Source organism: Adiantum capillus-veneris, chromosome 5, assembly GCF_014529385.1.
Source record: "Adiantum capillus-veneris isolate H3 chromosome 5, ASM1452938v2, whole genome shotgun sequence".
Taxonomy (NCBI): domain Eukaryota; kingdom Viridiplantae; phylum Streptophyta; class Polypodiopsida; order Polypodiales; family Pteridaceae; genus Adiantum; species Adiantum capillus-veneris.
This window is the reverse complement of record NC_140935.1, coordinates 56,037,213-56,055,293: the sequence shown is the minus strand read 5'-3', so window position 1 is coordinate 56,055,293 and position 18,081 is coordinate 56,037,213. Positions and strand designations below refer to the sequence as shown.

The 18,081-nt window shown below is 39.2% G+C and overlaps 1 protein-coding gene across 1 annotated transcript; it reads right to left on the bottom strand.

The window, feature by feature from the left end:
* Positions 1-240: 240 nt before the first annotated feature.
* LOC147457351 (uncharacterized) lies at positions 241-1,377 on the bottom strand. Its single transcript, XM_086513309.1, has one exon. It carries the CDS (start codon positions 1,375-1,377, stop codon positions 241-243), a length of 1,137 nt encoding a protein of 378 aa, XP_086369435.1.
* Positions 1,378-18,081: the final 16,704 nt, after the last annotated feature.

Below are 18,081 nucleotides of genomic sequence, written 5' to 3'. Positions count from 1 at the left end.
ATATGTCTTTGTCTGCTCAAGTCTATACAACCCTACCAATGTGGGATGAGTATGCATATCTAGGGACTCGTCATATGATAAAGGCTCTATGGTCTGTAAGTCAATCTCAAACATCGGCAAGTACATCGCATCATACTCGTCTCTAAAAGATCATGGCATGTGTGGGTTAGGCATAACTCGCACTAACTGATGTGTGGGAGGATCCTGAACAAAGCGCTTGAGTTTTTGAAAGAAACTCGATCAGCTCAGATCATGAAATATGCATAATCCCATCCTCTCACCACACAAGACTATCATAGGTCTATCTGTCCGCAGAGTAGTGGCTAACCCGTGTAGCTCATCTCTCATCGTAGGACTCGTGTCACTCGTCGAAACTATAGCCCCATGTGACATAACTCTCTCATGGTCATGTGATCCTGAAACATCAATATGGCTCAATTTTGTGGTCGTAACAGCCTCTCTAGGTAAATGCATGGTATGCTCCGTCACCAAAGGCTGTGGATGCTCTCTCATGGGTCCACAATGTAATCGTCTCATAGTCAATGGCTCTATGTGTGGTGCACTCACGGCGGGTGCTCTCATCTCGATGACTCGTGGTGGATCTGATCTCATCATAAACATAGACTGTGAAGTGCTCATCATGCAGAATCTAGCTCTGTGTGGTGTCTGTGAGAACTCTAATGTCAATCTCGTCTCGGTCTCTATGCGTGGATATCTCAATAACTGCTCTTGAGACTCATCAATCTCCAATGTCAACCTAGATCTATGGTCATCGGTAGAGTCCTGTGGAGCAATAGGTCTAGGTAGAAAGCCTGGAGGTGGTCTAATGGGTGATCTCGCTGTGTATGTGGACTCAAGCTCAATGCCGACCCTAGATGTAGGTGATCTAGGGCTAGGGATAGGTCGATAAGGTAGGCCAAAAATCATCGTGTAGGTACTATAATCATCGAGGCCATAATAGGTCCTACTACCCATGGATCTACCAAAATCTATTTGAGGATCTGGTACAGGCATCTGTGACTCTCTCAAATACATGCATGCATCATCATCAACATACAGAAAACTATCATGCATACGCCGTAACTGGACTGTCACTGGATGGTATCGTGTGTCTGCAACATCCTCTAGGGATGGCACTGGGATCTCATGTCTAGAATGGATATTTTGTACTCGATAGAGTACATCTAAGAAATCTATGAGATGATCAGACCTCGTGGGGTGGGCTCTGGCTCTAACTGACTGAAAAGCATGAGTAGAGTGATCATGAGGCTGAAGCCTCACAAAATAGCGATCGGTATATCGATCTCGATAACATAAATGTCTCTCGTACTCTCCTACTAACCATAGCAACACCAAATCGGAACCTCTCAGGGCCATGATCGTCATCAATCTAGAGAGTGGAAATACTCTATGATCATGTGGAAGCTCACTATGACTGATCTATATCTCTCAAGGAATAGCAAGCAATATAATAAGTGTATGGCAAGATCGTGATGTGAATGGTGTGATCAAATGAAACTGTCACACGGGTGACCTATAGTCAATCATGCATAAATCACATCACAATGATGTCAATGTGTCGAGAGTCCACTAAATCCTACAGTGTGCCATGTCAAACAAGTAAGCAAATCAAGCAAACGACTCTCCGGACATATGTACTCTCTGTGTCTAGTCGTGCATAAATGCGCACGTGAATGAGGTATATAAGAGAAAGTATAAGAGAGAGAGATCCTCGTAATACAGGGTCTGAAAGAGGCCGACTAGATGCGCACATGGATGGGACGCCTACAAAAAAAGAGACTCTATTTAATTTTATTTTTTATTTATTTTTGGGTTTTTTAAAATTCGGACGCTTATGCACACACTCTTTTTATTATCTTTGTTGACTTTGTTTCTCTTTCTCTCACCTAGATTCTTTTCTCACATGCCTTGTCTTTTGTTGACTTTACTCCCTTTCCACACACCTAAAAACAAGCATGCACATGTGCTTGACCCCCCACCCCCTTTGTTTGCTTGTGCATTACACTTTACACACACCCAAATTGAGGATGGTACACACCCCTCTTAAATGATGCACACACACCTAAATCAAGTAAGTGCACAAACACCTAAATCGAGTGAATGCATGTACACACACATTCAATTTAAGTAAGTGCACACACACCTAAATCAAGTAAGTGCACACACTGTTACAAGAAGTGAGGCGTATGCGCGTGCAAAACTAACAATAGGTCGTGAAGTGCATACACACTCAATTTTGTAAGGAATTTTTTGCAATTAACACTTCAAAGTTACACCCAAAATCAAATTTCTATGCATTTTGCATCCAGATTAGGTCGATTTTTGCTTAATTTTGACTAAACATTAGCATAATTAGCAATAAAATTAAGCAAAATTAAGCATATACAATTGATCAGCACACTTTGAACTTTGCAATTCAACCAATTTCACATCAATTTGCAATCAATTACAAGCCCAATTAAGTGTACACACACAAGCATAATCGATCACTAATCGCTAATCAATGCACACACACTCTAGCAAAAATTAGGCAACATTTTGATGCAATTTTAGCAATGAAAAAATTGATCCATAATCATCATAACAACATCAAGCAATCCAATGCTTTTTATGAACCCAATTGGCACCAATTAAACCATAATTTGCAGTAAAAAATGTGCACTTTGCCTACACATAGGCACACTAATTGCACTTAGATTTGTACTAATTTTTTGTGAAATTTATCTTTAATCAAACTTGCAAATCAAATCAACAAATGAATGGTTAATGCACTCAGAATAACATAAGCATTGCGTCGATTTTCCACTCCAATTGACGCCTACACACATGTGTGTGTACTAGCAACCGCTTAACCGCAATTCACCTACAATCGATCAAGCACAAAATCTCATGTGTAGCATCATTTTCAATCAAATTAAACACATAAGAATGATAATCACACTTCAAATCAATGATTTAGCTATGTGTAACACAAAAATCACGTGTGATTACACAGTAATTAGAGAGCCTAATTAGAAAAAAATCCATAACTACACACTCAAAAATCACTCGATTTCACTCAAATTTTTTGCAATTTCTTATCAAAAGAGTGATGCTTAAGCCTATAATTAGGCATACATACATATAAATCACTCCAATTGTTAGTAGATTAGTAGAAAATTAGTGAATAATTAGTGAAAAAAGAAAGAAAAACATACAAATTAATCACAATTTCTTAACCAAATCTCACCATAAATCCACAATTCACCATCACCAACACTTAAAGCATAATCTAAACTACTCTAAACATTATTAATGACTCTTCAACACACTAATGACTCCTCTAGCTTAGGTAATCGATCCCCGACAATGGCGCCAATGTTGGGGGGTTGTCACATAGCTCAATCCACCGACATAATGTCAAACCAATGGATCGATAACCCGGCTAGTGCATGAAGGCATGGAATCACTAGAAATGCAAGAAGAGGATCCTAATCAAGAGAGTTTAGAAGAAGAGAAAGCTATGGAGAAGGCTAATCACTCAATGTCTACTCTCTAATCTTCTTTAATCTCAACAATCAAGAGGACAATGGGTGCACACTCTCATCAATCACACACATACATCAATCGAAAGCTCAATGAGCTCACAAATAATGTAAAAGTGAAGATAAATGAGAGAGGGAAACACTAATTAGAGACTAATAAATGCTTAACTACACACCATAAACACAATTGACAAAGAAAAAGAAGAACAAAAGCACTTAGCTTTCCATTGCATGCCATAGAAAGTAGGTGAGCACAAGAGGAAGCTCCAACTCCAAACATCTTCATCTCTATCTTCTCTACAAGCTTTCCATAAAAGCTTAACTCACATGAGGATCCCTAAAAAATGACCTAACTTTCACTTTTATACCTAGGGCATAAAAAATATGTCTGGCCACCCATGAGATGCATAGGATTGTGTGCATCTCTATAGCTCCTAGGCATCATGGTAACATCAAATATACAAGCTGAAACTCATGTAGAGCCCGTAAATATGTCAAAAGTACATATACAAAATGATGTGTCTGTAAAAAAATGAAGCAACGTATGCTAATACATCATAAGCATATATAAAAGTAGCATAGCTGAAGGTCATCTGCTACTTTGTGTTTGCGCTGCCAAACAACTTTCAATACATGTGTCACTCTTAAGAGAATATAGTGTTGTTGAACTAGCCCTTAACGACATTATTTTTGCATAAGGTAGAGACTCATCACCACATGAGATATTTTCCTCTTATATTTGTGCTTCGTTTGTAGGTTTTTCCTTTAATTATGGCAAGGACCAAACAAATTGCAAGGAAGATCCATAGAGAAGATATGAAACCATATTAGGTCAATGAAGAAGGAGCACTTGATGAGCCACATAAAGGTGAGAACTCAAAGCAAGGAGAGACCTCAAATAAAGGAAAACATGTTGTATCCATAAAACAACCAATCAAGAAAGGAGTTGATATGAAGTTCCCACCCAGCAAAGAAGAGGAGATTTTCTCAAAGGTGAAATGTTTGAGACAGATGAGGAGAGCACAAAACATCCTTAACAGTTGCAATTCCTAAGCTACCTTTTCAAAGGCGTTGCAGACAAGTAGCAAAGAAAATTAAGATTGATATGAGGTGGATAAGTGGTGCCTTTGACTGTATGCAAGACGTTCCTGAAGACTTTTTATTTAACTCTTCCAAGATGCATACATACGAACGAATCTCACAAGGTTTCCCTAATGGACAAATATATGATTATCTTCAGAAGATTAAGGTATTTATTTAGAAAAATTCTTGAATTAGTACCTCTACAAGATGAGAAAAACTTCAATATCCTCAACATAACTCCATCAAGAAAGCTAAAAGAGCATGAACTGGTGATTAAGGAGATCATAGAGGAGGAGGAGGAGTGTAAGGAATGGGGACAAGATGAAAGTTGATGGGGAGGAGCTAGAAACAAAGCAACCTAGGGAGATTGAAGTTCAAATCCCTTCAATATTGAGAAGTGTCAATCCCAATGGATTCAAGGTGGCTACCTTCTTAGAGGATGACCTTCTTCAAAGGAAAGATTTTGTGGTCCTCGATGTTGAGTTTATTGACATTCTTAAAGACTGGCAAAAAGAGATCAATGACTATTGTCTTGGCATCTTGAAGGTTTTCCTTCCCATCCAACTCCTTGCATAAATGAATATTATTGACAATTAATAACTATTCTTTGTTTTTTTTTTTTGTAGATTATTGATACATGATTATAAGCTAGATGTCCAACATAAAGTGGATATGGTTGGTCCATCCATCTTTCACTATTTGAGAAGTGGTACTGACATAAAGAATTGGCTAGCCAACATTGATTTTGAGAATTGTTCTCCTATGCCCCTATCATGAGAGGTACATTTTATCTGCAAGCATAGTCAATTAGGTTTAATCTTTGAGGCTTTTCACAAAGACCTTTTCTCTTGTTACAACTCACATTGGAGTCTTATAGCAATTGATATCACTGATAAAAGACATTCCATATCAAACTTTTCTTGGTTATACTGTGCATTTGTTAATGCAAATAATGGTTCTTTTTTGTGATCTTTTAAAATTCATGATGTTATACTCTTAAAAAACGGGATTATTTCCCCATCTATGATGATATGGACCTAAATGGTATATATCCTAATGGGCTGCCCATGGCTCTTGGTGTGTATCTTTTGGGCAGCTAGTGATATGGATAGTTGCACTACATTGAAATTTTTTGTTTTACTTTAACATGATGTAATAAAAGAAAGTTCGAGCAATTTTTTTGACTCAACCTTAGCCCTTGCAGATTCTAATTAGACATATACATCTGATATAGAAGAACACTTTTTATTAAATCTTTGATATAATTAAATACATTACTATGTACAAGTAATGTACATAGAAATTCATTTAATATACATTAATATGTACAAGTAATGTATCTTTTGGTTTAGAAAGTTACATGGATAACATTTGGAGTGGGTATGTTTACCCGTGTCATATTATCCCAAGCATGACATGATGTTTTGTTTGGTTGTATTGGTCGTAAAGGTGAGGACCCTCCTTCTTTTTCTTTAAAAAAATGGTTTTTTATACAAACGAGGAATCATTCTTGCCGCAACCATATACAAGACCTTTTGCTACTAAATAGTCTTGTAAAATCACTAATACTATCTTTGGCTATTGATCTCTTAGAACCTTTTATGTTCTTTTGTGTTATTTGTATTTATATTTTTATTTAAAGAATCAACACACATAGAGACACGCATAAACACAAGGTTGACAAGTACTCTTGTCAAACTAGAGACCTTGACATATGTTTTGGGAGCTCGAACAACCCAAAACATTAGCACCCAAGCTTGGCAAAATCACACCTTTGTACATGAATTTTTATAGGACCACTTCAGAAACTTGCTGGCCTATGTACACATATATACATGAGGCTAGTGGGCAAGCTTTTAGCTAGACATATCTTGCAAACCTCCCCTAGCCTGCTTGATCATTCATGACAAGCAGAGGTTTCTAGGGTGAACAACTGTTGTAGTTCATTCCCAGAAACCTTATTCACATTATCAGATGTTTCCACACTATCTCTCTCTATTGATAGCATCTCATATGTCACAATTGTTATCAAACGTGCCAGATATTTCTTCAATTTGTAACCATTAACACGATATTTATGTTGTGCACTACTCAAATTTGCCAACTGATATGTGACATTATCAAACTTCTTTGCAACATTAAAAGGACCTTCCCACTGATTTGAAACTTTTGTTTGAAAGGTATTTTCCAATTTACTATTGTATCGCAACACTAGATCACCCTTTTCAATTCCCTGATCCTATACGTAATCATTAGCCTTTAGCTGAGACTTCTTGACACTTCTTCATAGTAGCTCAAAGCTAAAATTCTGTCCAATTGCAAACATTGTAAATCAAAAAACCTTTTCTGTCAAGAATTGTTTTTCTCTTCATCTCCCAATGACAATAATTTGAGAGTGTAGGAATCTCCCCTTCAATTGGCAATAAACCTTCCTTGCCATAAACCAAGTGACAAGGAGAAAATCCTGTGCTCGTTTTGACAGCAGTTCTGTAGGTCCATAATGCACAAGGAAACTCTGAATCCCAAGTCTTCCCATGTGTTTAGTCATCTTTGTCAAGATCTTCACTAACTCTCCATTGAACCTCTTATTGAGACCATTGCATTGTGGATAATAAGGATAATTGTACCTATGCTATATATTGAGCTTCTCGCATAAGAAATCAAACAACTCCCCGCTAAATCTTGGTCCTCTATGAAAAAGTAGCTCTAGGGGCACACCAAACTTGCAACATATATGCTCATTTAAAAAAATTCCCATTTCTTTACTGGTAATCTGTATGACAGCCTTGGCTTCTGCCCATCGTGACAAATAATCTATTGCTGTCAAAATGTAAGCATTTAGCATTTCTTTTTCTAGTCATAGGTAAGGTTCTAATGGCATCAAGACCCCATTTTTTAAAACACATCAAAAGCTAGAATTTTTTGTCGCAATTTGGGTTTCAAAATTCTCTTTCCCATCTTCTGGCAAGGCAAACACAACTTGCACCAATGATTAACATCCTGCTGAATGCTTGGTGATACATAGCCTTCTTGCAAAACTTTATGCAACATGATCTTCATGGCAAAATGGCTGCCACAAGATCCCTCATGATTTTCTTCCAAGATCTTGTAGATTTCCTCTTTCTAGGGCACACGACGCAAAACCAAATCACTTCCTTTCAGGTAAAGCACATCATCAGGCATTTTGTATTTCCTGGATTTTCTTATTAACGCATAATTTTTGGAGGATGGTAAACCTTCAGGTAGGACACCGGTCAACACAAAATCCATCTCCTTTCATAACACTTCTCTCCCATGATATAAAGGGGCATTTGCCTTCAACACAAATACACAAGTGATCATTTCTTGGGCAGCATCATGAGCTTCTTCATTTTGAGACCTCTCAATATGCTACAAACTCCATGCTTCAAACTTTTTGAGCATTTCACCTTGAAGCATAAATTCTTCACTTTAGGATTCTTATTCTTCATGAGTCCCGATACTTACTTTACGACCAACAAGGCATCTCCTTTGATTTGCAAGCGTCTAATTCCCAACTATAAGAAAATGTATAAAACACCTTCAAGAGTCATGTACTCTGCTTCATTGTTACTTTTTGCATCAAGTTTTATCCCTTGTTTCCTCACAAGCTTTCCTTGTGCATCATAAATGACAATGCCTCCTGAAACAGCATCATGACTTCTTCGATAAGAACCATCAAACTATAACAGTGAAGCATCAAAGATGGCAAGATTCTCGACTTTCTTCTTTTGCACCACCTCTTCTTTAACTAAAACAGAAGTTTCTTTATAAGTGAGTAAATTTGTCAGGGTAGCCCGATTACTCTCTTCCACCAAAAAGGTGAACTGAAACTCATAAAGTTCAATAACCCATCTCATCATTGTTTTTGATATATTTGAATTATTGAACAACTGGGGAAGCAATGAATAACTGGTGAGAAAGGTGAATGAATATTGCAGCAAGTAGTGTTTGAATCATCTGCAAGCATAAACCGTACTGGCCATCACCAATTCAATTTCAGAGAAATCTCTTTCATGAGGACTTTTCACTATGCTAGCATAATGAACAGGCTTCATATACTGAGATCCCTTCCCCTTTTGCAATAACATGTCCCCAATGGCATCATCTCTAACTGATTGGTTAACATAAAACTCATTTTCCAGTCAGGAGCTTGCGTAATGGGTAGTGTACTCAAAACCTCTTTGACTCTGTCAAAAACACCGTCACAATCACGAGACCACTCCAATGGATCATTCTTAACTGCTGCAGTGGATACAATAGTTGTGATTCCAAAGGTATGAAACAAGACATATATTTAACCTTCTATATGAAAGTGGTTAATTGTTTGGTATCTTTTGGAGATGACAGCAACAACAAAGCCTCCATTTTTTGAAATCACATGTCCAAGAAGCTTCACCCGTGGCTGTTCCAAATGACATTTCTTAGGGTTTAGCTGACCCCCACATTCATCATACCTTGAAAAAGTCATTTCAAGCTTTTGAACATGCTCTTTTCTTGAGCTATATACACAGAAATCATCTATGCATCCTTTGAAAAACTTCCCAAGGAACGGGGTAAGGACCCAATCCACTTTTCTTTCAAAAGATCCAGGCGCATTTGTCAACCTAAAAGGAAGGTAGCAAAAGAAAAAACAACCCCATGACGTGATAAAAGTAGTCTTTTTCCGGTCTTCAGGAGCAAGGATAAGCTGAAAATATCCTGAATAACCATCACAGACATTGTATGTTTCAAATCCAGCCACTGCATCTAAAAGTTGATCAATGAAAGGAAAAGGATAAGGATCTTTCTTGCTCACTGCATTATTTAATGGCTTGTAATCAACACAAACTCTCCAACACCCATCTTTTTTTGGAGTGACCACTACATGGCTCACCCATTCAGCATTATCAACTAGCACAATGAACCCTGCATCCACGAGTTTATCCACTTCTTCCTTTAAAGCCTCCATTTTCTCCTTACCCATCTTTCTTAATTTTTTTCGCATTGGCTTTGCCCCTTCAACTAGCTCAATCTTCACAGGATCTCCAGCAAAACCCCTTATTTCTTGATATGAAGTGATGAAAAGATTTGGAAACCTATCCAACATTATTAATTACTCCCTTCTTTCTCATTGCGTCAAATCAGTACTCAATATATTTTGAATCAACTCTTTCTTCACTGGAAATTCCTGTTTAGGTTGCATCAACTCTTCAAGTTGCTCTAAACGGATTGAAGCGTTTATATTCCCTGACACTTGCAATATTTTACCCACTTCTCCCTTCTCCTCATCCAACAACAAGAATGACACTTCACCCTCGTCATTAGATCTGAAATCAGAGCTACTTTCTGAAGCTTTAGAACTATCTTCACTGGTAACTTTGGATTCATCATTTTCACTCACATCTTCTAGTGCCATAGGTTTCTCGATAGTCATATCAAACACCCTCTTTTCACCCTTCATGTCATACACACAGATTGTTCCCTTGCCCCAATCTTGCACAACACCAATAGCTCTCAACCAAGGTTGCCTGAAAATGAGAGGAAAAGCTCCCAGGCCATCTCACATCACATGAAAGTTTACTATAATCTTCATGTTAAAGACTTTAACTTCCAAATTATTAATCATTCCCAAACATTTCAATTTGGCATGGTTTTCTAGTCAAATCCAAAACCCAGAGCTTCTGCATGTAATGAGACCTAGTCTCTTGACACATGACTATTTGATCACACAAACTTGAGCACCTCCATGAATGTAGGCCTCTCTCATGCCCACGCCTTTGTGCCAAGCGTTCACCATAGGACAAATGTCGGGTAACTCTCCCACAGCCAACACTTTGACTTGCTTGGGCTCTTTCTATGGATTCACTATTGACTTCCACTACCTCTTGAGCTTGGGCACCATATTCATAAACTGTCCAAAAGTACAATCTACTTTCCTCCCAATTAGGTCTTCCTTTAAACTGTAAGTTGTTTGGTCTTCTACCAAAGGTAAATCTACCACTTCAAACCGTCTACGAGGTCTTCTCTCCCTCTTGGATTCTGCATCTTGACCCTCTTTCTATTTCCCTTTCATTTTTCTAGGACTAGGAGTGACATAGTGTAACATTTAATGGCCTAATAACTTATGTGTAGCGGAAAATTAGCATGAACATAGTGGGAATTTCATTAGAATAGATTCCTAATGAGAATTACAAGAGTGCTTGGGTGGAGAGCAACAAAAAGCATAACACCTAGCTAGATAGCATCGACAATACTTTCAAAAGAGAGAGAAATTAAGCTATTGACAACAGTTGAGGACCGGATTTGCATGGAGCCGGTCCCCCCTCCAAAAGGCTTTGTATTATGGTTTCTCCCATCAAGAGAGACATTGTACAATACAATTCTTTGTGTTCCTTCAAGACTAGCTAGTGCAATGAAGATGGAAACTTCATGCACTAAGTACAACACTTAACAAACACAACTTGAATTATCCCTGTTCTCAGACCCAAGACCTCACACACCTTCGAAGATGGTGAGAGCTAGCAGGGTATGAGAGTAGATTGAGAGGAAGAAGGAGTATCTTACGAGAAAGATGTACATCTCCTCACATAATCACTCATATGTAGCATAGATTAGCTTAGTAATTAGCTTGGTAGAGGAGATGAGCATGCATTGAAGCTTGGCTCTTGGTTGGATTTGCATCCACATGCCAAGAGAGTGTTGATGTAGGCTTCTATCTCACAAGCTTGGAGTAGGTGATGAGTTCTCCATTAAAGCTTGGGAAGAGATAGTCTTCTCTTTCTTCACACATGAGCTTGTGTGAGTGTGTGTGTCATAATGCCTTGCAAAAATCAGCCCCCTCTCTCTCTTGGGCGAGCCCTCTTGCTAATTGCTCTTGCTGAAGCCTCATTGGCCCTCCCCAAGTCAAGCCAATTACAATTAAGCAGCATAAGTGATAGCCTTCTGACATGTGTCCCCCTTTCCCCTTTTGTGAGAGCTTTAGGTAATTAAATAATTAAACTAAACTCTCATTGGACCCCTTTGCCTCCTGGCCAATAGGAATCAGGCAAGCCATGGGGCTCCTGAATGCTCATTGGACCCCTTGGGAGACTGCCCAATAGTCTTCTAGGAGACTTAATTCTCATTGGTTTCTTTTATTAAATGTTTTTAAATTAATTAAACTAGATTTACTCTAGCTTAATTCTCATTGGTCCACTTCAAGGGTCATCCAATAGAAATTGGGCACACCTTGTGGGCATCTGGCCTAGGGAACTGACATGTGTCCCTCATTCCCTTTGTGTAAAGGGAGCCTGTGTGTGTGTGTGTGGCTTTCTCTCTCATCCCCTACCTTTAGGGCTCGCCCCCTCCCATGTAGGGATGTGCAAAGACTTTTAGGGCACACACAAAGCATCCAATTTTCCCTCTCATCCCCTACCTTTAGGGCTCGCCCCCTCCCATGTAGGGATGTGCAAAGACTTTTAGGGCACACACAAAGCATCCAATTTTCCCTAGGGTTGACCTTTGGACACAACCTTTGAATTTTGGAACCTTAGCATTTTGGAAGTCTTAATGGGTTGAACCTTAGGGTCTTTTTAGCCCATTGTTGCACATGGCTCTTTTGCAGATGGCCCCCCCTTTGGATCCCTATTTTCCCTCCTTTGGATCCCTACTGTGGCCGGTCTGCTAGCTTAACCAATATTCTAGCTTTTTCTCCCTTGGCCTTCCCCACATTAAATGATCAGTTTAATATGAGAAAATCATTTAGGAGAATTAGATATTGATTATTATGACATTACCTCTCTGTTGAAATCATAGTCGTCCTCGACTATGGTGTAGAGAAGATAAAGTATATTCATGAGTCCTTTTCTTAGCGGGTAGACGATCCCTATGTTACCCTCCGACATCATTCCACAATGGATGACTAGTCCATTTGGCGCTTGAGAGCCTGAGGCTGCCGCAAGCATGTCTACACATTAGTCCTATCAGTCTTCCATAGTAGAGTGACAAGCTCTACTTGGTGTTTGGGAGACGTCGTCTCCGCAAACTTGATCTAAGCATGCATACTACTTCATTTTTGTGCACAAATAAAGAAAAAGAGAGTCTTATAAGACAAAAACTTTGTTCATTTTTAACATTTTGTACATTTGCTTACTCTTGGGAAGCATTGTAAGCATTGACAAGGTTTAGGTTATCCTTTAATTGTATGCCTTGCATCCATCTAGCATCTTCAAAAGGATGATTCTTAAACTTAATAAGATATCGTCGGATAGTCTTACCGCCTCTTAGTACCTTGTCTTCATGTCGGAGAATGGACTCGGGCTGCAGCACCTCTTCTTGGTCCTCGATCTCCGGTGGGTCTTCAATAGTTGGTTCTTGAGGTGGCTCTCCTTTGTAAGGCTTTAATAGGCTCACATGAAAGGCATTGTGTATGAGTCTTCAATAGTTGGTTCTTGAGGTGGCTCTCCTTTGTAAGGCTTTAATAGGCTCACATGAAAAGCATTGTGTATGAGCCAATGATTGGGCAACTTGAGTTGATAGGCCATCTCATTGATTGGCCTAAGAATCTGAAAGGGACCATAGTACCTTTTTGCTAGTGAGGCGGTCCGGGGCGGGCGACAAGAAGAGCAACCTCTAGACACCCTTCAAGGCTCCCGTGCTGCTCAATGGGGCTGGGGCACAACACAACACAAACCAAAACAACAAACCCACAGCCAAATCCCAACTACACAAGGGGCACCACCTAGTTTAAGAGCGAACTAGGATGCAAAAGAGGAGAATCGTTAGAGCAACCCACAAACAAGCAAGGAATTTACACTAACCCTAACACCAATGGAACACTCTCACACACTAAAACACGAGAGAGAGAGAGAGAGAGAGAGAGAGAGAGAGAGAGAGAGAGAGAGAGAGAGAGAGAGAGAGAGAGAGAGAGAGAGAGTGCTCGGGCTGCTTTGAAATGTATCGGCAATGATCAAGCAAACACAACTATATATTTAAGAAAGAGAGAGACAGGGAGAGGGGGTGCTTGTTGCATTAATACCTTCTTACAAATCTGTCATGACAAATCAAAGTGAGATTAGTATTTGTTCAACATAGCTTGCGTAAATTTCACCACAACACATCACAAGAAAAGCCACCCCAATCACTGTCTTAAGGCCAGGGGAGTCCTCTCCACCCTGTCGCCCTCTTACAGTATGTGGGATTTATGGCTAGATGATGACAACACCACAGACAAGCTATCAAGAACTTAACAAAAAACACCAAGACACTTACGCATCATTGTTGTCCATTACTTCACGTTGGAAGGGAGACAAAGTATCCAAGCTTAGTCCAAATCCACCCTCCTTGATTCAGCAAATGTTGGGCTTACACTAGTAGGAGAAATGATAGATTTCCTACTCTCAATTGAATGATCACTCTCTCTCTTACAATGGCATAGAGTTCCCTTGCTAATCCCCTATTACAACACATGCACATGCATAAGACAATGAGCTTCCACTCAAGAGCTCCTTCTAGAGAGGTTGAGCTTTGCTTCTCAAGCTATAGCATAGTGCTCTTGGTTATGGCTCCCCCTTTTTGTGCTAGCTACACCCTCCTTTTATAGCAATTTTGAAGGCTAGGGTTACTCCTCTAACCATGGTTGGGTTAGATTTTCAGCAATTTATCTAATTTCTTTTGCTTGGAATTATCAAGAAGTTGGTGGTGAAAGAGAGAGGAGAGAAATGGAGGTGATAGGACTTTTCATAGTGGGTTAGTGTTAGTAGAGTTAGTATTAATTTACAAATGGAATTGGATATTTACAATGGGAGTATCCATGTAGGATACAAATAAGGAAGAAAAACTCTTAAGAGGTAAGAAAAGGTGGATTTCTTACAAGGTTGATGCTCCAAGTGTCTTGAGTAGGGCCAATTTTGACGCTTGTTGACGGTCCACTAGCTTTGACGGTACATTTTTTCTCCACTCTTGACCTTCCTTGAGAGACAAGGTAATTGAAGCTGAGTAATCAACCACCATGATGCTGTCTTTTAAGAGAAGAGGCTGAATTTTGTGGTTTTTTTATAGATATGGGTAATTTGGAAGAGGAAAAATGAGACTCGGTGGTCAATTTTGGAATGGAATTGTGTGTGGGAGGTATGAGTTCACCATGGTTTCTCTTATTCTTCAAGGTTGAGGAGAAGGTGAGTAGGGTGCAGAGAGGAGTGGTGAGAGAGGTGGGGATGATGAGTAGAGAAGTGTGTGTGAAAGAGGAAAATGATAAAGTGGAAGAGAGAGTGTGGCTGCATAGCATGGGAAAACTGGGGTCCACTAATAAAATCATAGCTCACAGCTCGTAGCTCAAAAAAATATGAAAAAATTTGAGGCAAAAGTTCAGCTCACGAGCTACAACTTTTGTTTGTATTACCTTTTCAAATTCGGAGAGCAAGTGAACTTTAAAAATTCAGCCAAACCGATCGTTTTTTTCCACTGCACAAGGTCCTTGTGGGGTCCTTCTTTGGATGATTCTTTTGAATACCTCCAAGAGTGAGCCCTCCATAGTGCATGTATGCATGCCACCTACCCTTGACCTTATTTGGTAGGTCTATAATTGAAGATATTGTTGAGATCATGATATAAGTGAATAGTACAACTAAGAAAATCAAATATTGAGGGGTCTAAAAAATATGTACATGTCAAATATAAATAATATAAGTGGAAAAAATATAAAGGGGTCAAAAGAAATCTCTCTCATTATGAGGCTACCATAAAAAGATAAATATTTTTGGTGTTCTAATTTTTTAGAAAAAAAAAACAAAATATATGTAGGAAGGGAAAAATCACAATAGTGAAAAAATATACACATAAATAAAACTAGTTTTTTTGGATTTTTGTTGGGGTGGAGTTACACCAAATATAAGAGAAGCTTACATGAAAATATTTCTATATGGAATAAAGAGTATGAAAAATGGTAAGAAAAATTGTGGTAATGGTGAGGCAATGTACAAAGCATAAATAACACACACCTAGGTAGAAATATTTAGATAAATATCAAATTTATTATGAAAAAATCTTTTATTTAGGCTTGTAATGGAATTTGCCTATTCAATTTGAGAATAGCGGAATTTAATGAGAGTACTTTCAAGAAATGATTTTGTGAGCATAGCGGGTAGACATAATTGAAGATAGCAACATAATCATAGCAATTAGTTAACTTGGCATAGACAATACTTTTGCAAGAGAGAGAGTTTAGAGAACATGACAACAATTGAGGACCGGATTTATGTGGAGCCGGTCCCCCCTCCAATAGGCATTTGTATTATGATTTCTCCCATAAAGAGAGACTTGTTACAATACAGTCTTTGTGTTCCTTGTGACCTAGGTGATGCCATGAAGATGGAAGGCTTCATGCACCACAAACATAACATAAACTTGAAGAAAGCTTTAACTATCCCAAGCCTCAGTCCCAAGACCTCAAACACCTTCGAAGGTGGAGAGAGCTAGAAGGGAATGAGGGTAGGAAAGAGGAAGAAGAAACATTTCGTAGGAGAAAGAATTAGTTCCTCACTTATCATACTCTTGTTGCTAGCATATATAATAGCATAGTAATGAAGAAGAAGGATGTGGCAAGCTTAAGCATTGAAGCATGGCTCTTGGTTGGATTTGCACTCCATAGCCAAGAGTGTTGGTGTAGGCTCTCAACCTCTACTTTCTTGGAGAGGGAGCTCTTGCACTTTGCATATCACACAAAAAGAGTGCTTGTGAGTGTGTGTGGGTGAGTATACCCCCTAGGCACCCCCCTAGCTTGCTTGGGTCGACCCCCCCTTGTAGCTCATGCCTGAAGCTCATTGGACCCCTCCAGGCCTAGCCAATCACAAGCAAGAGCCATTACAAGCAACATGGGTAGCCTTGGGACAAGTGTCCCCCTTTCCCCTTTGAGAGAGAGGACTTGATAAATGCTAAAACAATTAGATAATTCATGTAATTTATCATTGGACCCCTTTGAAGCCTAGCCAATAGGCTTCAAGAAACACATGAAGGTAACATGGGTAGGGGCCTGACATGTGTCCTTGCTGCCTCTTCAAGTTGGGCTTCCCTTGTGTGTGTGAGTGGGTGTTCTCTCTCTAGCCCCTAGGAAAAGGGCTCGCCCCCCCTCTTGTAGGAATGCTTTTGACTTTTAGGTGATCAAGCACCTTACTCACCAAGCATGACAAAGCACTTGAACTAGGGGGTGTTCCCACAAGCATCTCAGGCAAGCTTCTCAAGGCACCTCAAGTACTTTAATCATGCAGCAAGTCAAGCACCTCAAGCATGGAGCCAGTCAAGCACCTCAAGCATCTTAATCAAGCACCTCAAGCATGAAAAACATCTCAAGCATGACAAGCACCTCAAGCATGACAAGCACCTTGAGATTGGGCCGGGTTCCCACCTCAAGCTCAGCCCTAGCTTACTTAAGGTCAAAGGACTTTTACACACATTTATTGGAGGTCTTCAATGAATCTAACCCTAAGGTCTTATGCTCCATTGGTTAGCCTTGCTCTTTGATAGACCATCTCCCTTTTGGGCCCCTTTACCATTGGCCCCGTGTTGAGATAGATCTATAAGCACATACCTATATCTTAACACTTGTTCCCGTTTATTCTCCCACATTAAGTGATCAATTTAATATGAGAAAATCATTTGGGTTAGTTAGATATTAGATTTTATGACATTACCTCTCTCTTGAAATCATAGTCGTCCTCGACTATGAGGTAGAAAAGATAAAGTCTTAGTCATTAGTCAATCGTACTTAGCGGGTAAAGGATCCCTTTTTACCCTATTACATCTTTCCAAGATGGATGACTAATCCATTTGGTGCTTGGGAGACATAGCTGCCGCAAGCATGTCTGCTCTTTAGTCCATTTTATTCTCCCAAATTAGAGTGACAAATTCTACTTGGTGTTTGAGAGACGTCGTCATCACAAACATGATTCTAAGCATGCATACTAGTTAAATTTTGTGCACAATTAAAAAGAGGACTAGTCATAAGACAAAAACATGAGTTATTTAAAAGAAGTTTGTACATTTGCTTACTCTAATGTAGCATTGTAAGCATTGACAAGGTTCATACTATCCTTAAGTTGTACTCCTTGCATCCATTTAGCATCTTCAAAAGGATAATTTTTGAACTTAATAAGATAACTTCGGATAATCTTACCATGTCGTAGTACCTTGTCTTCATGCCGAAGGATAGCTTCGGGTTGTAGCACCTCTTCTTGGTCTTCAACTTCGGGAGGGTCTTCAATAATTGGTTCAATTGGTGGCTCTCCTTTGTAGGGCTTAAGTAAGCTTACATGAAAGGCATTGTGTATAAGCCAATGGTTGGGCAACTTGAGTTGATAAGCCGTGTCATTGATAGGCTTCAAGATTTGGAAAGGACCATAGTATCTTTTTGCTAGTTTAGCATAATACTTTTGATGGCCCGTAGGATTTTTGCCCGTCGTTTGCCTTAATCGAGCCTTAG

Bases quoted from the DNA above. Each gene is read 5' to 3' on its own strand.
- LOC147457351 (XM_086513309.1), bottom strand. From the start codon at position 1,377: ATGGCCCTGAGAGGTTCCGATTTGGTGTTGCTATGGTTAGTAGGAGAG.